At 38.7% G+C, this 27950-nt stretch overlaps 2 protein-coding genes and 1 non-coding gene across 3 annotated transcripts in view; 2 read left to right on the top strand and 1 right to left on the bottom strand.

Annotated features, from left to right (window-relative positions):
* Positions 1-27950, bottom strand: part of TMEM69 (transmembrane protein 69) — a 197134-nt gene that overhangs the window by 27637 nt on the left and 141547 nt on the right. The gene's annotated exons all lie outside the window — the stretch shown is intronic.
* GPBP1L1 (GC-rich promoter binding protein 1 like 1) overlaps positions 1-27950 on the top strand; it is a 51240-nt gene that overhangs the window by 21377 nt on the left and 1913 nt on the right. Inside the window, exons 2-10 of the mRNA XM_069477877.1 lie at positions 810-1846; positions 2434-2549; positions 5363-5492; positions 5887-6173; positions 14906-14978; positions 17332-17525; positions 24682-24822; positions 25271-25429; positions 27043-27167. Coding sequence (XP_069333978.1) covers positions 2490-2549; positions 5363-5492; positions 5887-6173; positions 14906-14978; positions 17332-17525; positions 24682-24822; positions 25271-25429; positions 27043-27167 — 1169 coding nt within the window. The 5' untranslated portion in view covers positions 810-1846; positions 2434-2489. The remainder of the gene's footprint in view (positions 1-809; positions 1847-2433; positions 2550-5362; positions 5493-5886; positions 6174-14905; positions 14979-17331; positions 17526-24681; positions 24823-25270; positions 25430-27042; positions 27168-27950) is intronic.
* Positions 16614-16740, top strand: LOC138391232 (small nucleolar RNA ACA64). The gene has a single exon (XR_011234837.1). It is a non-coding gene; the product is annotated as a small nucleolar RNA ACA64 (small nucleolar RNA).

Genomic DNA, 27950 nt, shown 5'->3' with positions numbered 1-27950 from the left:
TTCTGATTCCACAGAAATATTTACTATCCTGAATTTGGTATTTCTTATTCCCATGAACTTAAAACAGTAGAGCAAGGCTGCCGAGTTGGGTATATGAGAATCGTCCTCCAAACTAAAATTTACCAGTGTAGACCAGAATTGCCCACAGATGCAAAAACTCTTTTCTATCAAAAAGCTTTGGAGCCCTTGGAAGAATGTTGAGGATTTGCCAAAGAAATTTTTGTTTCATCTCAGTACATATCAAGTTAGATCATATTAATAAAAGCTTTAAATCTCTAAATTGAGAGCTAGGTATCTAAAAATATGTACCATGTAAATACATGAAGAATACTATGACAGGTGTCTTGTTTTAAGGATCCTAGCTGTGGATAGTACCAAATAATTAGGTAGTTAATGACTATGGTAACATACCAGCAAGCTGTATGGCTTTGACCTCTTATAGAAAGCTGTTCCATTTGTGAGAGAAAAATCTAGATCTAAAAGACCATTAATTTGCATTTCTGAATACTTTAGATAGCTAATTAGAGAAACAGTTATGTTAAAAAAGCCAACTTCAGTATCAGTCTCTGGTGTTTTTAAAAAAATAAGACAAACTCTGTTCAGGTGACTCTTCTGAAATCCTTAAAAGATTTATATCCAGTCATGTTGTTATAGGTGGTGACACATTAAATTAGCATCTAAATTGGACTTAAGGATTTTGACTCTTGGGACCTTGATGTGATAATTTATGTCTCATTTTGGCAGTTATAATTGACAATGATTTTTGCTTCTTGTGATTCAATTTGTTATTTTGGTTTTTTTCATTACAGAGTGCTCTGTGTGGCCTTTTAAATGATTGAGTGAAGATGGAAATGGATCACAAATCATAAGTGACTTCTCTACCAAAGCAGTAGAAGATTCTTCGTATCACCTTCCAGTAGCTAAATTCAGTTTTGGGAAGGGGCAGAACAAGTGAAATACAGAAAACTGAAGAAAAGCAAACCTCATATTGAAACTATCTTTCTCCTTGACTACGCTTATCCCCTATCTTTCTACTTGTTTTTCCTTTGCTCTGAATTTATAAATAAAGACCAAAGAAATAGAATATACATTTAGAAGCTTTACACCAAGAAATTTGCCTTGAAAGCTGCTATTCCCTGGAGAGAAAAGTATATCAACTTCTTGTCTGATTTTTTTTTTTTTCTTTTTTAGACAAGATTTCTAATGTCCTTAAATTTTGAAGGTTAAGACAAATATATATCTGCACAGTATTTTTAGCAGTTGTGTGAGTAAAAATAATGAGATTTGTATTTTAAGGGCTTTGTCATGTGGATGTTTTGCCACTGGAGTTGACTCCTCAGAATATCTTTTATAGGGCTTTAATATTATATTTTTGATCTATCACCTTGATGACATTACTTGCCCACACTTGAGCCCACCTGTCTTTCTAGCTATGACCTTACTATGAACAGTGTTTGTACTCACTGTGCAAATGTCCATGTATCACCTAATTAAACAACATAGTGCCATAACTCAAGCAAGTTGAATGAGGTGAACATAGACATAGCTCTTTCCCCTTTCCCCCCCTTTTTTAAATGTAACAAATATTTTTTATGTTCCCCTTCCCCTTTCCCCCTTCCCCCTTCCCCCTTTTGGAAACGTGTCAGGTACTAGGTAGTTTTAAGATGAGCAATTGAGGGGACTGAGAGAGTGATCCACACAGAGCCTGGCTGCTTTGTGCTTCATCATAAGTCGTGCTGCTGACCAGGTTACTTTAAGCACCCTTTTAACAAGAAAACCTCGTGGGAGATCCAGCTGGCAGACTCAAGTAGTTCAGGAAACAGGACCACAGAGGTTATACTCTGGGGTAAATACTCTTCATTTGTCTAACTTTAGAAGAAAACTGTATGTATATGTGTCATAAAAAATATCAGTTGCTTTCTGATATATTTAATTTTGGATAATATCAGAGATTTGAAGATATCGATGGATCTCAGGAAAACTGATGCTAATTGGTATTTGAAGAAATTAATGTGAACTAAATACAAAAGCTCTTGAGAGGTTATATCTTCCTTCTCTGGGAAGACCTTTTCTACTGCTTTTGCTGGAAGTTACCTGAATACTTGAAGCAGATTAATCTCTTCATAAGTATTTGTAGTTTTAAGTCATTGTTTATTCAAGTTCTTCTGATGTAACTTAAGAATTCATTAGCTTCCTTCACAAAGCCTTCCAGACTCATGTTACATTTTTCTGTTTGTGTTTTTCATGGTCATGTATTCATAGACTGCTTTTGTTTAGAATGTCACTGAGATATGGAGAGTGGTAAGTAGTCTATAGAGAGTCTCAAAGGGCAGGACTTTCTGTAAAGAGGGATATTAGGATAATCACAGATTCCTTTACACCTTGGTATCAGATTCTTGCAAGCATGAGTAATTATAGTTATCTTATTTTCAGATCCTGGCCATGAGGTTGGATGCCTCACCTTGCTGAAAAAGAGACACTGGACCTAAATGGCGCAGCATGATTTTGTTCCTGCTTGGCTAAATTTCTCAACACCACAGTCAGCTAAGGTACTGTTCTCCATTCCTATAGTAAGTACACAAATACTAGTTTTTTTCATCCCCAGCTGGCCTGTGGCCTCAGTTTTATAGTCAGGTGCTTCTTATATATTCAGCCTTGCCTGGGCATCTGAAAAATCATTTTCATAGACTTATTAGCATTCTGCTAATAGTATATAAGTATTATAAACAAACAGTCCACATCAGTGTGTATATTATTGTTACCAAGTGTACCGTTTGGTTTTTCGTTTCTCATCCTAGGCTTTTCTCATTATATGGCATACTTAAGGCATCCTGTATTAGCTGCAGCACACTTTGGAAATAAAACCTGCTAACCTGTTGTGGAGGTCAAACGGGCAGAAGTGAAAGGGAAGTGGCCCTTGGGTAAATGGATCTTTGAAGTGAACACATTCATATATGGTAGTAGATGAAGAGGAGGAAAAGGGAGAGACAGTGATTGTTCCACTACTGCATGAATTTCAGATTAAATCCTAGGAATTCTACTTTACAGGCATGAATCTATTTAATGATTTTAGGGGAATTATGTCTTGCATTAGGGGTAAAGACAAACAGAATAACCAGTTCATGTAGATTAAAGCAGACCTAGTCAAAGTACAAGAAGAACTGCCTATGTTATTAATAAGGAAACATTTGGCTGGTGCGATGGCTCACGCCTGTAATCCTAGCACTCTGGGAGGCCGAGGTGGATCATTTGAGCTCAGGAGTTTGAGACCAGCCTGAGCAAGAACGTGACCCCGTCTCTACTAAAAATAGAAAGAAATTCTATGGAAAACTAAAAATATATACAGAAAAAATTAACTGGGCATGGTGGCGCATGCCTATAGTCCCAGCTACTTGGGAGGCTGAGGCAGGAGGATCGCTTGAGCCCAGGAGTTTGAGATTGCTGTGAGCTAGACTGATGCCACGGCACTCTAGCCCAGGCAACAGAGTGAGACTCTGTCTCAGAAAAAAAAAAAATAAGGAAACATTTAAGAAGGTGTTAAACTTGAAAGTGCTTCCTATTTTGTGACTAATAGAGAAGGAATGAAATTGATACATAGTCTCAAAAAATTTTCCTATTTTTAAATGTTGATTTTTTTAGGAAGACGCTCCTGGCCTCATCTAGACCCACAACCTTTTGCTCTAAACCTCATTTTGAATTACATGTGAATATCAAGATCTCATAATTTGCCTAATCTGACCTAAGCAAGGTTTGGGGCTGGTAGGCCAGAGGGAGTAGGGTGTGGGAACCAGAAAAATACTTTAAAAAGTATACAGATCTTACATTTGCAAAGAATACCAGCAACATGAACTAAGTAAAAAGAATTAGAAGACATTATTTCAATGTGTTCAATAAAACTACAGTAAGCAAGGGTATATGGTTTTGGCATAAGGATAAACGTGAAAGGAATGGAACAGAATAGAGTTCAAAAATAAGCCTGTATGTGCAGTCAGTTGATTTCTGACAAAGTGCCAAGGTAATTCAATGGGGAAGTAATAGTTTTTTGTTTTTATACAAACAGTGCTGGAAAAACTGCGGATATCTATATGGGGTGGGGGAGTAAGGAACCTAAACCCTTACTATCATACGTAAAAATTAACTTGAAATGAGTCATAACCTAAATTAACAAGCTAAAACCATAAAACTTTCAGAAGAAAACATAGGAAAAAATCTTTGTGCCCACTGGAATGGGTAAAATAAAAAAGACTGACAGTATCAACTATTGGCAAGGATATTGATACTTACTGGACATTATGTAAAAATGTCTGTACTGAAACCTTATGGTTTTTCTATAAGCCCTTGTCAAACATACCCATATTTTTCATGACTTTATAGACTTTGGTCTCTATCGTTTAAGAATGTCATAGAATAAACTTATTTGGAATAGGAAAGGATATTATAGTTCATCTATAATAATGTTTCTCAAACTGCTTCCTTTTAGTCTTGTTACTTCAGAGACTTACTCTTTCTGCCTGACCTCTTTCAATGTGTGTAAATGAGTAAAATGGGGATGATACCAAAATGGTAGTATTGTTATAGGTATTTTAAGTAATGTTTGGAAATAAGTGTTTTGTAAAACTATAAAAACTGGGCTGGGTGCAATGGCTCACACCTATAATCCTAGCACTCAGAGAGGCTGAGGTGGGAGGATCACTTGAGACCAGGAGTTCTGAGACCAGCCTGAGCAAGAGTGAGACCCCATGACTACAAAAAATAGAAAAATCAGCTGAGCGTGGTCTTACACACCTGTAGTCCAAGATACTCAAGAGGCTGAGGCAGGAAGATTGTTTGCAGCCCCAAAAAGTATGGTCTACTAGGGTGATATGTAAACCATTGTTTTCTCTCTAATTCCAGAATAATTTACAGAAATAGTAAAACTGTTTAGATTTCCTTTATTTTGCGGGGGGCTCAAGCAATCCTCCTGCCTCAGCCTCCCAAGTAGAGACTACAGTTGCGCACCACCACACCTGGCACAAGATTAATAATTTTAAGTGTAAAGTTTTGGCACTTACTCTTTGTAGATATTTACAGGGGTTTTGTTTTGTTTTTTTCCCTCCCTTCCCTTTCATGTAAACAATTGAAGTGGCTGCCTTTTCTTCCCTTCTGGGATAAAGGAAATGAATTCATGATTGAACGTGCAACCTAAGACTTGTCTAAATTAATGCAAAGTCCTGTGGTACCCTTACGGTCAATATGCTCATAATACGGGCTTGTATCACCATTATTACTTGTTCTTTGAAAAGCCTGATGCAAAACCTCTAAAGTTATTAATAGGGACTAATATCTATTTATCTGTTTGCCTCTCTATATTTTGTCATCTCAGTCACCTACTGCAACCTTTGAGAAACACGGAGAGCACCTACCCCGAGGAGAAGGTAGATTTGGAGTAAGCCGTCGTCGACATAATTCCTCTGATGGCTTTTTTAACAACGGACCCCTACGAACTACAGGAGGTGAGCCATGTCCAACTTTTATGACTATATTGAAGCTACTCAGTTAGGACAGGCCCAGGCTGAGGGTGTATGTCCATAATCTTGAAATAGAATCTTTTGTGAAGATATTTCTCAATTAGATCCTCTAGTAGTCATTATCCAACTACATTGGCTTTCTAGGCTTATCATTTTTATGTTCTCATGAATCATTTATTCAGTTGAAGAACTCATTTAGAAATTACCTTACAAAGAAAGATACATTTTGTGATTTCTTTGTGTAGAATTTTTATTGAAAAAGTCTCCTTGAAGGCCTTTTGGCAATCCCATAAACCATATCAGGAAACATATGGCCCAGTTGTTTCTGAATTTCCAGGAAGCAAACAATCTAATGTGTTACTGTTCCTTACTATTCTAGATTCCTGGCACCAGCCCTCCCTGTTCCGCCATGATTCTGTGGACTCTGGTGTCTCTAAGGGAGCATATGCTGGAATCACAGGGAACCCATCTTATTGGTATGGCTCTTCCCGAGGTCACGATGTTATGAGCCAGCGTAGTGGAGGTGGCACAGGGAACCATCGCCATTGGAATGGCAGCTTCCACTCCCGGAAAGCCTGTTCCTTTCAGGAAAGGCCACCTACAGAGATTCGGGAAGAAAAGAAAGAAGACAAGGTGGAAAAGTTGCAGTTTGAAGAAGATGACTTTGTAAGTATGAACCCTTAGGTGGCCTGGTTAAACCCCAATAAAAAATGTCTTAAATATGAGACCCTCTTAGTAATAAGAACATTTCAGAAATTACAGAAAAGGCAGTCCCTAAGTTTAGGATTTTATTGTTTGTAGAGGAAGGGAGTTAAATTGATTAGTTTGAAAGTAATGACCAAAATTCCTGTGTAACTTTTTTTTTTCTGAGACAGAGTCTCACTCTGTTGTCTAGGCTAGAGTGCAGTGGTATCATCCTAGCTCATTGCAGCCTCAAACTCCTGGGCTCAAGGGGTCCTCCTGCCTCAGCCTCCTGAGTAGTTGGGACTACAGGCACGCACCACAATGCCTGGCTAATTTTTCTATTTTTTGTTTAGACGGGATATAGATATGTTGCTCAGGCTGGTCTCGAACTCCTTGACCTCAAGCAATCCTCCCAAAGTGTTGGGATTACAGATGTGAGCGACTGCACCTGGCCTCATGTTAAATTTGCCTTTTACTGACTATTGTAAGACAGTTTTTTCCCATCTTGATTTTGTTCTCTCTTATGTAAAATAATTGTGATAAGTATGAACATGCAATTGAGAGTATTTTAGCTGTCACCTATATATTCATTATAACTTTCTGCAGTTGTGTGTTGAATTACATGCTCATGACTTTTTGCCTCTAAATCAAAGGTAGTTTTTAGAGTACCTTTTTTTGAAATTTTAGTACTTTATTCAACAAAACATTATCATTTTAACATAAAATCAGTTCTTTCAGTTGTTAATGAGATAATTTATATTTTTATACTAGCTCTTTAAAATTCTATGTGTATTCTGTGTAACACTTTATAGACTATGCACATTCTGAGTACTCAGCAAGCACAGGTGGCTGATGGCTACTGTATGGGATAGTACAGCTCTAGTTATTTTTAATTTGTACATTAGATTAATCTGTTATAGTCATTTCAACATGTTAACAAAGTCAACTAAAGAGGAGTCAAATTTAGGCATTACTCCCTTTATCCCCAAGTCTAGGAAATGTCCTGGGGTCCTTGATTTAAATTATGTGTTAATGTGAATTCCTACACCCAGGAAACTTTATCCTTGGAAAGATCTGTACTGCCTTTACATATTGAATATTTGTCCAGAATGTTTTAGATATCCAATAGTTCAGAAATTACTATAACACCAAATTGTAATTTTCATTATTTATACAAAAGCAAATCCAACAAAGACCAGTGGGAATGATTTAAAAACATAATCTGTATTGCTCATCATAGTAAGGGAATTGATGAAATTCCTATCAAACCAGCAACAGAAGCATTAGAAAGAAAATTACAGTATATTCTTATTATAAAACAAATTTCTTTTCATACTTTTGTTCCATATAATTAAATAAATCCACAGTGGTTATAACATAATTTATATCTGACATGAAATGTTTAAAGTATGTTACATAGGAGACAAATGTATTTGGATCTGGATCCCCAGTAGTTTTGGTTTCTAATGCATTTTGGTAAAAAGAGAAGATTATAGCAAATAAGAAATAGTGTGGGGTAAAACAAAAGTATGTTAGAGTACCTTTTTAAACTAGATGCTATACTACTGATTGGCATAGTTTGATTAGAAGCTCCATTATCACTCCTGTGGCATTCCCAGTGGGGAATCTTGCATGTTTGACTTTATTTTTTTTCTCTTCTGTCACCTAGGCTAGAGTGCAGTAGCATAATCATAGCCCCAATGTAACCTGGAATTCCTGGGCTCAAGCAATCCTCCCGCCTTGGCCTCCCAGAGTGCTAGGTTTACAGGCGTGTGAGCCATAGCACCCAGCCCATAGCTTTTGAAATCTCCCCAAATTCTGAGATAAATGCAGAGCTCCCTTTAATTATTGGAAGCAATATTAGGATGTTTACTCTTACCACTTATGTTCAGCATTATATTGGCGTTTGCAAGTGACATGAAAATCCTAAGGACTCCATAGAGAACTATATATGAAATTCCAAAACAGGCAAATTATCTGTGGTGGGAAAGAAAATCAGAATAAATGGTTGCCTGTGCAGGGTGGGAATTGACTGGGAAAGGTTGTGAAGGGAACTTTCTGGTTGATGGAAATCGTTTTTATCTTCAGAGAAGTTGGGCCAGGTATAAGCATTTTTCAAAACTCATGGAATTAGGTGTATTTGGTACTTGTGCATTTCACTGTATGTAAATTTTAGTTTATAGGAAAAAAGATTAAAATCACCAGTAGTGAGACAAATAGCTATCATAATCCTCCTAATTTGATGCACTGAGAAGGATGCATCTCACCTCTGTGATATTCCTTCCAGAAAAAATGGATAGCCTGGATCTAATCATGAAGAAACATCAGACAAACCCAAATTGAGGATTCTACAAAAGAATTACAAAAAGAACTAGCCTGTGGTTTTCAAAAATGAAAAGAAGAAAAAAGATAACACAAAAAAAAAGAAAGAAAAAGAAAAAAGATACAGATTAAAGAACTAGAGATATGACAACTAAAGGCAATATATTATATAAACCTAGATTAATTATGGGGTGAGGGAAAAACAATTTTGTAAAAAAATTCTATTGTAGACATCAGTGAGACAATTTGAATAAGGTTGGTAGATTAGATAATAGTATGCATTGATGTTAATTTCCTAATTAAGGGTAAATGGCATCGAGTCCTGTAACTTTCAGATGGTTTAGGAAAAAGATACTTGGAGAGAATAATGAAGCAACAGTGGTAAAATGTTAACTTTTGAATGCCAACATAACCACAATTGGAAAATTTCACACCTGAACTTATGTAATGGGTCAACTGTTTAATGCACAAAATTATTTAAAATATTGTATAAGATTACCTTCAGGCTATGGATATATGATGTTTATGAAACCAAAATGAATTCCATGTTTAAACTGGGTCCTATACCCAAGATATCTCATTATGTATGTGCAAATATTCCAAGGGATACTCAACTTGCATGGCAATCTAGATGAAGATTATACAGGAATTCTTTGTATTATTTTTGTAACTCTTTTGTAAGTCTGAAATTATTTCAAAGTAATGTTAATTTTAAGACAAAGTAAGTAGAATTGAGGAACCAGAAAAGTCCACAGATACCATCTATATCAAAGCGAAGTGAGATTTCCCAGCAAACCACTAAAGCCAATAGGGACAAACCACCAAAATCTGAGAGGCCTGGGTAATATTAGCATTTGTGCAAGGGGAATTGAAGGGAAGCAACAGGGTACCTGACAGTCTGAAGAATGCCAACAGAGCCAAGAGATATTCTGGAAAGATTGGAGGGCATATTTGAGAAGAGCAGCTATAAATTGGGAGTGGTTTTCCATAATCCAATAACTGGTAAATACGGGCATTCTGGAATAAGATGTGAATGATGTGTCTGGACCAGTCAGGAGCTCAAACCACATAGTAGTTTGAATAGGGAAAGTAAATAGAAAGAATTACTAGCTATAGCAGGATTGGAGTAATGAAAGATTGGATAATAAGAGGCAAAGAGAACCTTAAAGAATATAGAAATGGCACCTATAAAGAGCAGCCATTACCCTTAGGGCTAAGGTAAAGGATGCCCAAGGGTAAATCCCCCATTCTCCAACCACCAACCCAGGGCTGAGACCCAGATCTTGTAAGAAAGTAGCTTACTGAATGGCTGTGGCTTACTGAATGACAGAGCAATTGCTGAGGTGCTTCTCCAGGGGGAACATGCTGGAAAGCTGTTCATGAGAAGTGTCATTCTGCTGTAAAACTACTCACGTGGGGTGCTGAGGGAAGCTACTGACCTCAGAGCTTACTTGAACTTCATAATCTGCCTTTGAGGAACTGGGTGCTGCGGGAGCCTTCTGAGTAAGCACACTGAAACAGGAAGCAAAATTCTTTCCATTGCTCTCCAGTGACAAAAGTTAACATGCCAGCTGTCAGAGGAAAAAATTTAAAGTGCCCAGATACATTTACACAGAGAAGGCCGAAAGGATAACTTTGTAACTAAGAAGCAATAAATTAATAACCAGCACAGGGTTCTATCATTGTTCATACTAAGCAGCCAGTATTCTCTTCCAGAACAAAGCCGCTCACTGAGAACAAACTGTTGGAAATATGATGCAGATTGAGCTACAGAGAGACAGAGACAAAGGGAAGGTTCAGATAAAAGGAGGCCAGGCGTGGTGGCTTAGGCCTGTAATCCCGGCACTTTGGGAGGCCGAGGCAGGAGGATTGCTTGAGGCCAGGAGTTCAAGAACACCCTGGGCAACGTGGCAAGGCCCCGTCTCTACCAAAAAAAAAAGAGGGAAAAAATAAACCACTAGGTACTGTGCTAAATGAGCGACATAGATTATCTGGGTGAATTATTAATATTATTCCCATTTTATAGGTGAGAAGTGTAAGGTTTAACAGCATTAAAATTTGCCCAGGGTCACAGAAAATTATGGGAGTTTTAACTCAGGAAGTTGACTACAGAGCCCCAGTTTATTTGGGCGGGGGGGCGGGGCGGAGACTGAGGTGAGAGGATCACTCGAACCCAGGAGTTGGAGACCAGCCTGGTCAATATAGCAACACCCCATCTCTACCAAAGAAAAATAAGTTAGGGTATGGTGGCTACTCCAGAGGCTGAGGTGGGAGGATTGCTAAGCCCAGGAGTTTGAGATTGCAGTGAGCTGTGATGATGCCACTGCACTCCAGCCTGGGCAACAGAGTGAGACCCTATCTCCAAAAAAAAAAAAGGGGAGGGGGCGGGGATGGAGGGGTGGGGAGGGTGGCGGAAAGCAGTGAGGATGTTAAAGAAGTAAGCTGCTGTATTTTTGAACACTATGTAAATAATCAGCCACATTTTCAAAAGCATCACATACAAACCAACAAAAGGTCAAATTACTTTCTACCTTATAAGGAAAAACAATAAGGAGCAGGTGAATATCCCAATAGACAATGCAAAGTACACTTGTATACATGTCCATAAAACAGGTAAGAACTGTAACATACTGTGTTAAATCTTAATGATGTTAAGAAAATAGTAAAAAACACAAAAATCCATAATCTAGAAAAACTCAAAATATGGTTCTAGAACTCTAAAAAGAAGTAGTAATAAAAGATTTCAGAAAAATGAAAATTAAACAAGAAGGAACACAAGAGAATAAACACATTTTTCAAGAATTAGAAGACAGGAAAGGAAAACCTGTTTGATGAAGGACAATATTGATTAGGTAAAAGTGAGGGAAAATGACGTAGAAGTTTGGCAAAAAAGATCTAGTATATATGTGTTATAGGATCCCCCCCCCCCAAAGAAAACCAAAACAGAGGAAATGGCTTATTTACCTTTCCTATTAACAAAAAAAAGGAATGGTTTAAATATTGAAAATTATAATTTAAGAAACTTTTTGTGAAATACAATAAGATTTGAATTTATAAATTAAAAGGAACAGCCAAGATGTAGTCTTATAAAATACTAGGCTTGAACATAAAAGAAAAATACAGCCAGGCATGGTGACATGTGTGCTTGTAGTCCCAGGTACTTGGGAGGCTGAGCCAGGAGGATTGCTTGAGCCCAGGAGTTTGAGGTTGCAGTGGGCTATGATGATGCCACTGTACTGTACCCCAGGCGACAGAGTGAGACCTGGTCTCAAAAAAAAAGAAAAAACATCCTTTGGGCATATTCACTTTGTTAAGAGAAAGAAAACCAGACTGTGACAGGAAAGATTTATAACAGAAGTAAATGGAATAATAATTACAGTACTCGAGGAAAGAAAATGTGAGCCAAAGTTTTTATACTCTGTCAAGCTTATCTTCAGCTATAAAGGTCACGACAAACATCAGTGTTTTAGAACTCAGAATATTGTTCCCAAGACTTTTCCTAAGAACTGCTATAGAACAGGCTTCTGACAAACTAACCAGAAACCTAACAAAAGGAATAGTGGTAAATAATAAATAACATGATTAACTGTAGAACTAAGACTAAATAAGAGGGTTAATAAGAGAGTATAATGTGTAATAGCTATGTGGTCTTACAATCTAGATATGGTATAGCTAGTGGGAAGATAGGGAGAACATGTCAGAAATAGTATTGTAGTAATTGGTGAAATACATTGCTATTCTGAAACTGGTGTGTAATGTGGGATAAAGTGATTGAATGGGATTATTTATTCTATCCTTTGTGTCCTTGAGAATCAGGATTCAGTGTAGATAAAAGGAAATAATAATATAGATGTTTAGTTAAAACCCCAAGGTACTCAGTTTGAATTGGAAATATCAATAAGAGGTTACGAGGCAGGGGAAAAAATATTTCCAGGCTCTGTCTAATGAACAGCGTCATAGCAATGAGCAGCCCTAGTGCCACATTGTGGTCTTGAAATACTGTATGGGGACAGGATTTTTATAAGAAGAGCTTGGAGTATTTTTTTCATACTAGATAACAAAGAAGCAATTGAAGACTACTAGGGTTATATCAAAAGGATTTAGAAACCAAATTGAAGAGGGTTCCATAGGCCAAAACATGGAACAGTTTCATGCATCAATTAAGGATAATAACTGCAAGCATTTGAATCACATCAAATACGATGAGGTCCTTGAGTTCATAATGTTACCTACCTCATCTCAGGAACAAGTATGTAACCTGTCCTTTCCATATGAGCTGTATCACTGAATCACCAAATAATAGATGACTGGAAGTTCCCTTTTAGGGAGGTATGCTAGATTATAAAGTAGGAATTACAAAATTAGAAGATCATTGTTTTGCATCTTATATTGAGTCAAGAGTTTTAGGCTATGAGTATCAGTGTGTACCAACATCACAAAAAGATGCACAACCAGATATTATGTGTCTCCTAATGGTAGAACACAAAACCACCAAGACATTGCCTTATAATAATTTAGAGAAAGGATCCTATAACCTCTAGAACTTAACCTCTTGAACCAGCTATCAAGTTATAGGAAATACAGAGGTATGTGATTTTTTAAAAAATACTAGTAGGTTAAAAAGAGATGTTTTTTGGATATAAAACTGTAGCGTTGAGTTATACACACTTGGATAGTGAAAGAAAAGTAATGTGGTGATCATTATAAGTCAGGATAGTGGTTATTTTTAGAAGGGAGGGAGAGATTTTTAAAAATTTTTAAACTACATTTTTAATACTTCATTGAAAGAGATCAAAGATACTGCATAAATAGCAACAGTATCTCTGAGAACTGTAGATAGAATGTGACTAAGAGCACATGCCAAAATAAAACAAGAAAACAACCACAGCTTTTATCTGTGAGGGCGCCTCCTGCCTATACTATTCCATCTAGAGAAATGTATGTATCGTTCCTTCATATTCTGCCACTGATTTGTCTGTTTATATAGTGAGTGGGTGGTTTGATTTGTATTTGTGCATGTTCTCATTATAGTGGTTCTTACCTTGACTGGTTGAAAATATATAACCTTCTGGGGCCCTGCCCCTAAAGATTCTGATTCAGAGGCTCTGTAGTATAGTCTGGGTATCTTTGTATCGTTTGTTTGATGTTCCACAGGCAGTTGTACTAAAAAGCCCTTTTTTTCCCCCACCTTGTTCCCAGATTGTAAAGTTTGGGTTTAGACAGCAGTGTTATGCTCATGCCCCCTATACAATTAGTTATGAAGTCCAGTCTATTGTTCTTCACTCTTCTCCATACTTTCCCTCATCTCTTTCTCTACTCCTGTTGCATTCATTGCCCTTCTGAACTATGGAATTGATCCCCTAATGGTCTCTTAGTTGATGTTTAAACCCTTAGATCCATCCTTCAGGCTACTATGAGAGTAACTTATAAATTGATGATTGAGCAGTGTTGACTCTGTATGAAAGATGGATCCCCATTACCTGCAGTTATTCTCCCTAAAAAAATCTTTTATCTCCCTAAAAAAATCTACCACAGGCTGGCTCTTGCCCATTTTGTCAAATATCTCTTTTCCCACGGAATGGTCCCCTTCCTCCCTAGCTGAACTGTTTGCAGATCGGTAAATATTCTTTTTCATACTTTCCTGTCTTTGTGTTCATTGAGCTTTCTGTTCTTGGGATCACCCATTTTCCAGCTTTGAAATTCATCTTTAAGGACTCTTGTTTGTTATCACCTGTAACAAAACCTTTTATGATGGCAATTCTCTTTCAAGTGCAGTTCCTCTCTGAATAGTACTCCTTCCCTAATGTGAATTTTTAATCTTAGTACTTGTAACCTTTTATTGTACTTGTCTACAAGTTTATCTTTGTAATAAAACTGTGATTCTTGTGAGGACAGGGACTCTTCTTAATTGTCTGAATTGCCTTTGTATTCCTAGCACAGTCCCTGGCACGTGGTCTGCCTCTGCCCTAAAGCAGTCTTAGAAATGCAGTGAATCCTACCCATTTCACTGACCAGATTGTGCTTTACTCTGAGGAAAGTTTAATGAGCTGAGAAAGTGGATTACTTTCTCAGCTCATTCAATTTTCTGTGCCTCCGTATTTGGTGTACGTATCCTATAGGAAAGTGGGAACTTGCACATTTAGTGTGTGCATTTAAAAAACAAATGCCTCTTGTATCAAAGGAAATGGAACTCGAGAGAGCCTAAGATTAACATAATACCTATTGATTTTGTATTTCAGTATCTTCTATTTGTTATAATTCTGAATACAGTGTTATTATTAAGTGCTGCTAATATGTAATTATTTGATAGATTCCATGGTGATGGCTGTTTTGTGAAAAGTGCCAAAATGATCACCTTTCTGTATCAACCATTGATATCCCTTTTTTCCTAGCCATCTTTGAATCCAGAAGCTGGCAAACAGAATCAGCCATGCAGACCTTTTGGGACCCCTTCTGGAGTGTGGGGTAGGTAGATTTTGCTGTTTTTAAAGGTACAACTGCTAAAATTTTTCTTAGCAGGGAGAGGAGCAAAAATTCTTTATTTCTTTTTTATTTTTTATCTCTTGTTTCTCATCTCATCCATTTGCCCGTGCTAACTTCTATTCTTCAGTAATCTAAATGTCTACAACTATAGCAGGTTACTCTTTCCCCCGAAGTACTATTGAAAGTAATCATGGCAGTAGAGTTAGAATACAGACAACTGAGAGCCGTAGAACCCCGAATTTGGAATCAGACTTTACGTAAAGGGAGAATAATATAAAGTTCATAAGAAGTAATCTTTAATTAGCATTGCTAATATACATATAACAATTAAATTATATTTTATATGTTACGATTATCTTCTAAACATATAGTGGGTGTACATAATGATATATCCTAAGCATTCCCCCATATGTAAATATATGTGTGTGTGTGTTTTTGTTTTAGAAACAGAGTCTCTGTTGCCTGGGCTTGAGTATAGTGGTATCACCATAACTCACTGCAACCTCAAACTCTTGGGCTTAAGCGATCCTCCTGCCTCAGCCTCCTGAGTCGCTGGGACTACAGGCACACACCACCACGCCTGGCTAAGTTTTTATATTTTTAGTAGAGATGGGGCCTCACTCTTGCCTGGGTTGGTCTCCAACTCCTGAGCTCAAGTGATCCTCTTGCCTCGGCCTTCCAGAGTGCTAGGATTACAGGTGTGAGCCACCGCGCCTGGCCTGTGCATATTTTTTTAAGTGACAGGATTTCATTATGTTGCTCAGGTGATGCTCCCACCTGATCCTCTTGACTAGCTGGGATTACAGACACATACCACTCCATCTGTCTCCTCCATATTATTATATACTCTTTCCAAAAGTAGTCCTTTGGAAGGTTATGTAATACCACATCCTATGAGTATACCATTTTGTTCAGCCAGGTTCCAGTTGGATTTTTTATTTTTTGGTATTTATAAAGGATGCTTATTATGTAGGGTAAGGGGAAAATATATATAAATACATGCATATGTTGGGAATAACTAGACTTATAAAAAATTAACATAGGAATCAGTGTATTTCAAATCAAAGCTAACCCTTGGCATTGACAAATTGGACTCTCCTGGTCTCTTCATTAAACATGTTCACTAGCCACGCATCTTATTGGGTAGTCTTTAACATATCTAAACAATGATTTTGGATCCAATGTTACAGGATTAATGGTGATTGCTGTACCTTCTCCTCTTATTTTTTAATAGACTTTTATTCTTTCATATGAATTTTTTAAACCATCGATGAGTTTAAGTATGTTGTCTTCTATTCCTACTTTGCTGAGAACATTTATCATAAATGAATATTGAGTTTTATTGATTGCTTTTTATCTTGGTATATTGAGAGATTATATTGAGTTCCTCTTTTTTTAAACTTGTTAATGTCATTGAAAGTTTTATGTTGACTCATCCTTGCATTCGTGAGAGAAACTTTAATTGATTACATTGTTCTGCATGTACACACACACACACACACACACACACATACTGTATGTGTTACCAAAAGCTCAGCACTGCTCTAGAGCTGTCCGAGGTAGGTCTTGCCGGATCGGTCCCTCGCTGCATGCTGATGGTGGGAGGGGAAGGCCGGCGTTGGTTGAAAATCACCCCCGGCTTTAGCCATAGCTGGGGGTGAGATGCGGCGCCTAGAGCCAACAGGGGCCTCAGCTCAGCGCCCACTGCCTCATGTGCGGCGGTGAAACCCAGGTCCCGACAGGCGCCGAGGGGGGAGAAAAAAAAAGTTCAGCACTTGTCCTTAAGGCCTTGTCAGAAGAATGAGGACAAGTGGCCTGAGGAGGAAAGAGAGGTTTATTAATTTGCCAGCAAATGAGGAGGTTGGCAGACTCCAATCTTAAAGTATCAGTTTCCTTACTTTTTGTTAATGGTGTATAGCTTTGCTCAAGTTTGCCTCGTCAGAGGGTCCCATGACAGACTCCTTTCCCTAATTACCTCATGTCTTTCTATTCCCATGCTGACAGGAGCTGCTGCCCTTGGATATATTCTTGTTTGATTCAGCCTGACCACAGTATACATTAGACACGTTGTGCTCTTGAAAGATTGCTAACATCTTCAGGCTTTCTGGCTGATTTATGAATTTAATATCAAGTGCTTCATATGCAGCGTTTTTTCCCTACAATTCCCTAGTAGTCTCACTTTGGAGAGTACCTACTAAGTGCACAACAGGAAATGCTTGTCCCTCTGTCTCAACTGTCAGCTGTTTGTTGAAGGTGAAGCCATAGTATAAACATACACTTCATGTTACACAACAGGCTTGACATTGTTTTGTCTCTTCACTATTTTATTTCACAGAAAACCCACCTAGTGCCAAGCAACCCTCCAAAATGCTAGTTATCAAAAAAGTTTCCAAAGAGGATCCTGCTGCTGCCTTCTCTGCTGCATTCACCTCACCAGGATCTCACCATGCAAATGGGAACAAATCATCATCCATAGTTCCAAGTGTCTATAAGAACCTGGTTCCCAAGCCTGCACCACCTCCTTCTAAGGTATGATTTAGAATCAGTGTAAGAACCTTGCACAACAGAGGCTTAGGAATAAATCTATTTAGTAAATTTTTTTCCTGTTAAATCATTCAGCAGATATTCATTTAGTACCTGTTACATATACTAATAGTAGTATACTGTTTCCACATTCTCTACTGCTGCCAACTGGATTTTTAGTAGGCCTCTCATACTTATTAGCTTCATCTCATAAATCTGCTTCTCTTGATTTGCAATTTTTTTTTTTTTTTTTTTTTTTTTTTTTTGAGACAGAGTCTCACTCTATTGCCCAGGCTAGAGTGCTGTGGCGTCAGCCTAGCTCACAGCAACCTCAAACTCCTGGGCTCGAGCAATCCTCCTGCCTCAGCCTCCCAAGTAGCTGGGACTACAGGCATGTGCCACCATGCCCGGCTAATTTTTTCTATATATATTTTTACTGGTCCAGCTAATTTCTTTCTATTTTTTTAGTAGAGACGGGGTCTCGCTCTTGCTCAGGCTGGTCTCGAACTCCTGAGCTCAAACAATCCACCTGTCTCGGCCTCTCAGAGTGCTAGGATTACAGGCATGAACCACCGTGCCTGGCCTGCAATTTTTTTTTTAATGCCATCAACATCCATCTGATCACTCAGCTTGAATACCTTGACTACTTCACTCCTCCTCAGTCATTCCCCTCATCCAAGCAATTAAAAAGTCCCTATCACTTACTCCCTCTATGCTGTTCTTGTTTTAGGACCATGTCATCTCGCATTTACCACTATAGTATATCCTGCTTTTTTTTTCATCTGTCTATATTTACATTCCTCAGAACTGCTAGAATGTTGGTCCCAAAAACAATATACCTCATCCCTTCTCTAAATCCTTTCAGTGACTGGGAAATTTTATCTGTGAAGAGCCATATAATTTAGGGGTTGCTGGTTATATATAGTCCTTGTTGCACATTGCATATGCCTCTTTTTTTTCTTTTAAACAACCTTTAAAAATATAAGAAAGGTTATTAGCTCATGAACCATACAAAAATGCCTCGGGTTAGCTTTGGCCCATGGGTTGTAGCTTGCCAGTCCCTAATACAAGAGTCAGTGTCCAGACTACTTTGCAGTGGCGTAATTCCTCACAGACTAAATCTAATCCATCCTTTGCACCTTACTGCCCTTTTTTTCTCTTACCTGGGAAGAAATTATTCTTCAAGCTCATGCTGTCCTCTCTGTGAATCCTTTTCTATCATATACTTCTAAAGATCTAATTACTATCTCTATGATCACATAGCCCTCTTGTGTCACTTATCACAACAGCTACGGTACTTTTATTGCATCTATTTGTTTTTTACTTGGTTGTAACCTCCTTAAGTGTATGCTTCAGGTCCTTTTCATATTTGTATCCTTTGCACCCTTACACAAATACATAATAATTGTCTGAATGAATTCCAGCTACATAATTAGCATATGTGCTGCCGAAGTGAGTACAACAAATAATTAGAATTTACTATGTGATTAGGAGAAAAACCAGTGAGCATTAATATTAATCCACTTTCCATTATGTGTAAGCAGTGTGTTTGGTGCTTGTTCGTAATACAAAGTAATACAGCATTAGTTGACTCTTCGTGAGGCACTGGAGCTTAAGAAATATGTAAGACTGGGAATCATGCCAGTGACAATAATTGAAGCTTTCAAGGTAGATTAGATCTACAAGGGAAGAGGATAGAGGAAGAGTAGTAAAGAATGGGAAAGTAACAACATAATCAGTAGTATTGAAAAATTATAGTTCAGACAGAGAAAAAATGGTAGGCTATCACAGAAATCCAGGTGGGTGAGTTTAAAATACCAATAGGGGTTGTCAACACCTGTCACCTGCTGCTAGCAAGTTGAGGAAAATAACTGAAAAAAGCCTTAGCAATTGGAAAGTTTTGGGTGACCTTTGAGTTGAAGTTTTAGGAGAGTAAAGTAGGGCTAAAACAAGATTCCAGGGGCTTTTGGAATTATATGGTAGAAGTGAAGGTAGTGATACCTTTGAGCCTTGACAGTAAAAGGAACTAGAATATTGGTGGTGGGTAAGGTGAAAGGATGAGGAAATCTGTTGGAAGAAGCTGCTGGGAACAACTTGAAATATACTTGAAAGAGAAGAGGTCATTAAAAAATCATGGGCCAAGAAGACATGAGTGGAATAAAACTTACTGACAAGTGCAATTATTTTTGAAAAGGGTTTAGGATACTTATTCCTCTGATTTAGAAGGGAAAGAATGTGAATTCAAAAGAAAAGAGCAACTATTATAAAGAAAGAAACAGCCTAGCATGGAAGTTACTAACACATTAGCATACCTCATGTTTGTCCCATTCCTTAAGGGTTTAGAAAGAGCTTTCATAAGTGTTAGTTTATTTGCGATGTCTGCAAGCATTCTGTTAGACTATAGAAACTATGAAAATGAGTAAGAAAATGCCATCATGTCCTCAAGGATCTCATAAATCTTTTAAAGATGAAGAAGTGACAAGGATAAAAATCATGATATAGGGCTAGGCGTGGTGTCTCACTCCTGTACCCTCAGCTACTTGGGAGGCTGAGGTAGGAGGATCCCTTGAGCCCAGAAGTTTGAGACTGCAGGGAGCTATTCTCACACCACTGCACTCCAGCCTGGGCAACTGAGCAAGATCCTGTCTCTAAAATGAAAAAATTTTTTAAGTCATAATACAGAGCTTAGGATCACTTTAGCCCCCTTATGAGTTGAATAGTGGGAAATAAATTAGACACAGGAAGAAAGCAAAGGACATTCTTGCCTGGGAAACTGGGATAACTGTGGAAGATTAGGTTTCAGGAAAAGTGAGTGTGGTTCTGGGTACCTTGATTGTGAGATGTTATAGGAAGGAAGAGGTAAGGTGACTAATAGGCAGTTGTTGATTTATCCATTCATTCATTTTATCTAAACATTAGCAACAGTTATTAACATCGAGTATCTGTATACTAAACGTGTTGCTGCAGACATAAAATAATACATGGTCTCTGATCCCAAAGAGTTCATTGACAAGTGAAGAGACAGATACAAAAAAAATTTGTACTCTGCCTAGAGAGAGTCCTCAAAGTGTTCAGAGATAACTGAGTTCAAATATGTAGTAAAGAAAAGAGAACTGCCATTTGTTTACATCTTACTATATTCCAAGACCTTCACTGGGCCTTTTACACATTTAATCCTGGGATGTAGAGAATTATGTACTATGACTCACTAATAAGTAATAGAGTCAAGACTTTTAAACCAGGTCTGACTTCAAAACCAGGGCTCTTTCTACTGCTCCAGAATGCCTCCCATCTTGAGGGATAAAGAGTAAAGATGTGGTTGAGACTTTAAGCTTCTGAGTCAAACTTGACTAAGTTGGAATCTTTGAGCCACTCCCTAGGGCTGTGATCTTGGGCACATTATTTAATTTTGCTAAACTTTCCTCAGCAATACATTGGAGCAAGTACTTGGAATATAGTTTCTGAAACATCCTAATTACTCAGTAAATGGATGCTTAAAATCAGTTATAGTAGTTTGTTAGAGAGCAAGTAGGGTGCAGCATTCTAGGCAGAGGGAACTTATCATTACCCAAAATATGGAAGTAGAATATGCCGTGTTTGGGGTAAAGGCAAGTGGTTCATTATGGCTTGTTGGGGCTGCTTTTCGCTCCTGAGCTTGGTAGGGAAGGAATGAATAATTACTCAAAACACACAGTGTTTCGAGAGAAGGGGAGAGACCAAAATCGAAAGGAGAAAGAAAATGGCCTCTTCAGCTAGGTTTCTCCCTGTATTTATTTCCAAGAACACGTGCAAAGGGTCAGGGCCGTCTGTTAATTCCTTTAACAACTTCCATACAGGTCGGCTGTTTTCAGATGACCTTTGCATTCAGCAAACAAGCAGCTTAGGGCAGGCGTTTTCGCCTGACCCTTCATTCACCTTGCTCAGGTTCTTTCCATCCATCCATCCAGCCATCCTTTCTTCTAGGCCCAGCCCCTACAATGGCTGGTATGTGGGAAGTGGTTGGAAAATAAACTTCATGGAGGCCTTTATAAATGTTCAGGAGAGAGGTTAGGGGTAGAGATACAATTTCACATATTGTCTACATAATTTTGACAATTTAAACTGATTGAACAGTTATAAATAAGTAGTTTTTCTAATGAAATTCACCTAGGAACAGATTACAGCAGAAGAAGAGTACTGAGGTTAGAACACTGTAGAACGCCCACATCCATTAAAAAGACTGACATGAACTCAGGAGGTTAGAAGAGAACCTAAAGAGTGAAGCATCAGGAAATCAAGAAGGGGGAAAAGGGAAAGGTTCAAAAAGACTGGTAATGAGCAATATCTCTTTTCCCAAAGAAGACAGATTTTAAAGAGCTGGCCTTTGAATGTAATGTAAGGATGAAATTTTTGGTTACGTATGAAAGAGTTGTTTTACTAAAATGGGGGGATATGAGTATTGTAGGGAACTAAGTAGTAAGCAATAATGGACAAGTGAAAGATGAAAGGATGGTGTTATGTAAGATGGAGGGGAAATAAGTCTGGCTTTTTTCCCCTAGCTTCAATAGGTGGTTTAACATGTTTGTAGATAAAATAGAATAACATATTAGAGAGAAGGAGATTAAATATACAAGGAAGCCAGGCTCGGTGGCTCACGCCTTTAATCCTAGCACTCTGGGAGGCCAAGCTGGGAGGATCACTTGAGCTCAGGAGTTTGAGACCAGCCTGAGCAAGAGCGAGACCCCATCTCTAGTAGAAATAGAAAAATTAGCCGGGCACAGTGGTGTGCACACCTGTAGTCCCAGATTCTCAGGAGGCTGAGGCAGGAGGATCACTTGAGCCTAGGAGTTGGAGGTTGCAGTGAGCTATGATAATGCCTCTGTACTCTAGCCCAGGCAATAGAGCAAGACTCTGTCTTGAGGGGGGAAAAAAGATGATACAAGGAGGAAGTAATTGATCAGTCCACTAAGGAAAAATAGCAGACAGATGTAGAATGCTAGAAAGGGAGGAGGAAGTTTCTTTGTACTTGAGATGCAAAGGGGATGAGGATGGGGAAAGTTTGGTTCCAGTGATTTCAGAATTTTCAGTCTAGTAGGAGAAGACAAGGTCATTTGAAATGGAGTGAGTTGGAGTTGATTTGTAAATTTGAGCAAAAGGGAAAGGACATTTTTAAAAGAAAGCTATGGTTGATATGCAGTTCACTTTAATGGATTTTTATATACATAATCATCTAATAAAAAGGGGCTTGGGGCCAGGCAGGGTGGGTCACGCCTATAATCCTAGCACTCTGGGAGGCCAAGGCAGGGGAATCGCTTGAGCTCAGGAGTTCGAGATCAGCCTGAGCAAGAGCAAGACCCCATCTCTATTAAAAATAATAATAAAATCTTTAAGAAATTAAAAACGGGCTTGGGGCATAATGATTTCTCCAGTGAGCAGTCAGCTATCCCATAGTGTTTTAAGTTACTGAGAATTAAGATTAAGTAGGAATAAAATAGGCAGAGATATAGGTATTCTTTTTTATATAAGGCTGTCTGATAAACTTTTTGTACTACCGTGGCAGAAATCCAAATGTTTCTGTGTCCTGAGGTGGCAATGTTAAAATAAAGACAGGGTATCTGGTGACCCTCTACAAACTCTGGGAAAGCCACACATCATCTTTGGTAGTTAACCTGACACCAGCAGCCATCTTTAGATTTTCATCAATGTGAGAAAAATATTAATGTTCTTTCTGGTTGGGTCATCGTTTCTCTTATCTGCTTGTTTGTCCTTTTTGGAGGCATTCTGAGATAGTGAAAAAGCAGTTTCATTTACTAGCTGAGTAACCTTGAACAAACTGTGTAACTTATCCTCAGTGTCGTTCTCTATAAAAAGTCAACATAGGCCAGGTGTGGTGGCTCACACCTGTAATCCTAGCACTCTGGGAAGGCTGAGGTGGGAGGATCGCTCAAGGTCAGTTCAAGACCAGCCTGAGCCAGAGTGAGACTCCCCCGCACTGTCTCTACTAAAAATAGAAATTAGCTGGACAACTAAAAATATATAGAAAAAAGTTAGCCAGGCATGGTGGCACATGCCTGTAGTCCCAGCTACTTGGGAGGCCGAGGAAGGAGGATCGCTTGAGCCCAGGAGTTTGAGGTTGCTGTGAGCTAGGCTGATGCCATGGCACTCTAGCCCGGGCAACAGAGCAAGATTCTGTCCAAAAAGGAAAAAAAAAAAAGTCAACATAATAATTATTATACCTGATTGGTATAAGAATTAAATGAAACAGTATGGGAAGCACCTAGCACCAGGTAGTCAATTTAATTCCTTCCTAAAGCTGTCAGGTTCTCTTTAATACCCATCAACCAAAAAGCATGCAGAAAAGGGGATTCTATTCACTCAGGCCCTTTCTCTGTCCTGGAGGCCTCAGTTCTAATTGTTTCCTTCTGGCAAAATAAGTTTTTCATTTGCTTCAGCCCCACTCCCATTGACCTGCCTTGTCTTCCTTGGTCTCCTCAGACAGTGTAGTTGACTGAGTATTTCAGCTATACTGTGCTGCCATCAAAGTTGGAGCCATGGCCAGGGGGATGGAATAGGCACAGACCCTGGAAGGCTGAGAAGAAAAAGAACCTCTGGACTAAACCAAAATTGTGTAGCCATTTACAGTATCCACCCTGTCATGGAACTAGCCTCTTGCCATTGAAGTTCCCAAAAAAGTATTTTTCTGATACAGTCTGTGGAATATCAGGGTTACATCAGAAGTTAACAAACACACTATACAAGAAAACATTTTGGGGTCAAATAAGTTTAGAAAATGCTGTATATTTGCCTCTCAAATGCTTTTTTTTTTCCTCCCCTCCCCCTTTGCCTGCCTCTCAAATTCTTACGTGCAGTTAAATGCTTTGAGAAATAGCACAGTAAAGAAACCGTTGAACTTTGGTCACCATAGCACCTCCCAGGCTTACTGAAATAGAGCTCTGTTTTTGAGGAATACCCGTTAACATCCTATGGGTCTTATTTCCCATCTGCCTTTTTCTGAAAGTACCTAATCTCAGAAAAAGGTTGCCTACCTCCCAGACAGATTGAGACAGGTAAGCTCTGGAAACTTACGTTCCCACCTAACAGCCCACTCGTGGTTTATGAGTTTATAAGCTGAGCTTCTGTTTGCCTGCTTGTTCTGACTGATTTGTTCTTTCATCCCTTGTAGCCCAATGCATGGAAAGCTAACAGAATGGAACACAAATCGGGATCCCTTTCCTCTAGCCGGGAGTGTGCTTTTACCAGTCCGGTCTCTGTTACCAAACCAGTGGTACTGGCTGGTGGTGCAGTTCTGAGTTCTCCCAAAGAGGTGAGTGAGGATAAAGCAGGGCGGCCTTTTCTAAAGTTGCCATTTCCCATTTACTTATACTAAGTATACAGTGTAACATGTATAACTATAACACTGTTTCTTTTGTAGCTGTGCTTAGCCGAGTCATTTATTAACGTTTTCCTTTATCATCCACAAGTGGGCAGTGGCTGGGCGGGGTAAATGCTTTGTGATAGGCCAGGTTGCTTTGTGTTAGACTGGCACTTTGCTGGTGTCCACAGAAAGAGCAAAGAGGGGCCATGTGAGCCAGCTGGTCTTAACCGTACAAACCCTGCAAAACTGAAGTTTGTTTAAATAAAAGGGTTGTTTGGTAAGACAGTAACAAATAGACTACCAGTTTCTCAAAATCAGTGCCATTTAGAAGTCACCCAGAGAATCCCAGTTCTTGCTCTTTGCTGTCAGGAGCAACCTATTTGTGGTATTTGCCCAGAGTCCTTCCAGCACCACCCCTCCAATTGAGATCAGCTCCTCTCGTCTGACCAAGTTGACCCGCCGAACCACAGACAGGAAGAGCGAGTTCCTGAAGACTCTGAAGGATGGCCGGAATGGAGAATTCTCAGAAAACAGAGACTGTGACAAGCTGGAGGATGTAAGAGCATAGGGTTTGTCTGGGGAAGCATAGGAGTTTTCCTTTGTTATTTATGTGCTTTCTTCTTCTTCTTCAAGGATAAAAATGTAGCAAGATTTTAAAATGTACAGAGATATTGTGTGTAGGAATAACAGCTTTCTAGAACCTGTGGTAAAGTGAATTTAATCTTTTGTTCAGCAGAGATTTCATATTAGGGTGGGTTGGTTGGTTGATTGGTTATTCGCCTACTAAAGGACAGCTTGGTGCTTCCAGGTGTTGGCAATTATGAATACAACTGCCATAAACATCCACATGCAGGTTTTTGTGTTGGCATATGTTGTCAGCTCCCTTGGGTAAATACCAAGGAGCACAATTGCTGGATCGTATGATAAGAGCATGTTCAGTTTGTCTTCCAAAGTGGCTCTACCATTTTGCATTCCCACCAGCAATGAATGAGAGTTCTTGTTGCTCCACATCTTGAACCAACATTTGGTATTATTAGTGTTATAGATTTTGGACCCCCCATGGGCATGTAATTTTAATTTGCATTTCCCTGATGACATATAATGTGAAGCATCTATCTATCTTTGGTGATATGTGTGTTTTTTAATCAGGTTGTTTCTTTTTTTTTTTATTTAGAGACTGCTTCATTAGTTTCTTTAATCAAAGCCATATAGATAAGACCTTACATATTTAATACAGTGCATTGCCTCTGTACAAATGGTTTTTTTTTCTTATTGTTGAGTTTTAAGAGTTCTTTGTATAACTTGGATAACAGTCCTTTATCAGATATGTCTTTTGTAAATATTTTCTCCCAGTCTGTGGCTTGTCTTTTCATTCTTTTGACAGTGTCATTTGAAAAGCAGAAATTTTTAATTTTAATGAAGTCCAGCTTAACAGTTATTTCTTTCATGGATTGTGCCTTTGCTGTTATATCTTAAAAGTCATTGCCATACCCAAGTTTATCTACATTTTCTCCTGTGTTATCTTTAGGAGTTTTATAGTTTTGCATTTTGCATTTACGTCTGTGGCCCATTTTGAGTTAATTTTTGTGAAGGGTGTAAGATCTATGTTTAGATGTTTTTTGTTCGTTTTTTTTTTTTTTTTTTTTTTTTCTTTTTTTTGCATGTGCATGTTCACTTGTCCCATTACTTTTGTTGAAAAGAGTATCTTTTCTCCATTGTAGTGCCTTTGCTCTTTCATCAGAGGTCAGTTGACTGTTTATGGGTCTATTTCTGGCCTTTCTATTCCATTCCATTGAACTATTTGTCTATTCTTTTTGCCAATACCACACTTTTTTTTTTTTTTTTTTGGCATACATCTTGTGAGCACTTCTTACACTGTTTTAATTATTCTAACTTTTTTTAGTAAGTCTTAATGTTGAGTAGTATCAGTCCTCTGACTTTATTCTTCTCCTCATTATTGTGTTGGCTATTCTGGGTCTTTTGCTTCTCCATATAAACTTTAGAATTGTTTTGTTGTTGATAGAGCTGGTCCTCATTTGTAAGTGGGGGAAACCTGTGGGCTGAGGCTATCTTCTAGAAAGCACTTCCTGACTCCTTGATTGTGAAGGTGGTTTATCTTATCACAAAGAAACCTTATAGCAACTATATCCTCCTTTTTCCTTGTTGCAGTTGGAGGACGACAGCACACCTGAACCAAAGGAAAATGGAGAGGAAGGCTGTCATCAGAATGGTCTTGCTCTCCCCATAGTGGAAGAAGGGGAGGTTCTCTCACACTCTTTGGAAGCAGAGCACAGGTAAGTGAGGAGGAGATCACAGGGCATGTAGTATATGGCCTGTAAGGACCTCGAACATACTTGAGAAGACATCTCAGATAGAGTCAGACATACAGAAAGAAGTGCCCTTGAGCATCGTAATTGTTCTCTCTGTAGGCCCCCAGGTTGGCCTGTTGCCCACCAGGCGTTCTCTCACAGACTCAGCCAGCATTTTTACAGTCTCCTCCCCAAGGCTTTCGTATATTTTAATTTCAGACTCAGTTTATGGCTGTAGTCAGAGAAGGGGAGAAGACGGGAACTTGTTTGCTGGGACTGTTGTGTCGGCTCCTTAGACCCTCCTGTCCCAAGTGAGCAGTTACCATAAGACGCTTTTAAGGGGCCTTGGGAAGCGTGAGACCCCCATGGATGAAACATATTGTTTAAATAGGGCCCTGAACACATAACAGCCAGCTGTCTGAGCAACTCGATAGCAGGTCAGGCCTGCCAAGTATAGCAATACCTTTCTAAAGGAGGTTCCTGTCCAGAGGAACTTTAGAGGTCCGCAAGGTTATAAGGGAGTCCAGGATGCCATGAAATTGAAAGAGAATTTAGGTATATGTGCAAATATGCTAATTTGCTCACAGGGAACAAAAGTGAGATTTCCTCTGTTTTGGTCTGTGGGACAGAGAGCCCTTGCAGTTTGGCTCTCTTCTTTATGCTGTCTTGGTTTCTGCCTATTCTGTAATTATTCTCTCAACTGTGGAGAGCCTCCATTTAACTACAAGCATTAGAGTAGCCATAATTAAAACTTGTCTCACTAGAAAA

This window comes from Eulemur rufifrons, chromosome 8, assembly GCF_041146395.1.
Source record: "Eulemur rufifrons isolate Redbay chromosome 8, OSU_ERuf_1, whole genome shotgun sequence".
In the NCBI taxonomy this organism is placed as follows: Eukaryota; Metazoa; Chordata; class Mammalia; order Primates; family Lemuridae; genus Eulemur; species Eulemur rufifrons.
Note: the sequence above shows the minus strand (reverse complement) of the source record. Positions and strands in the feature narration are given on the sequence as shown.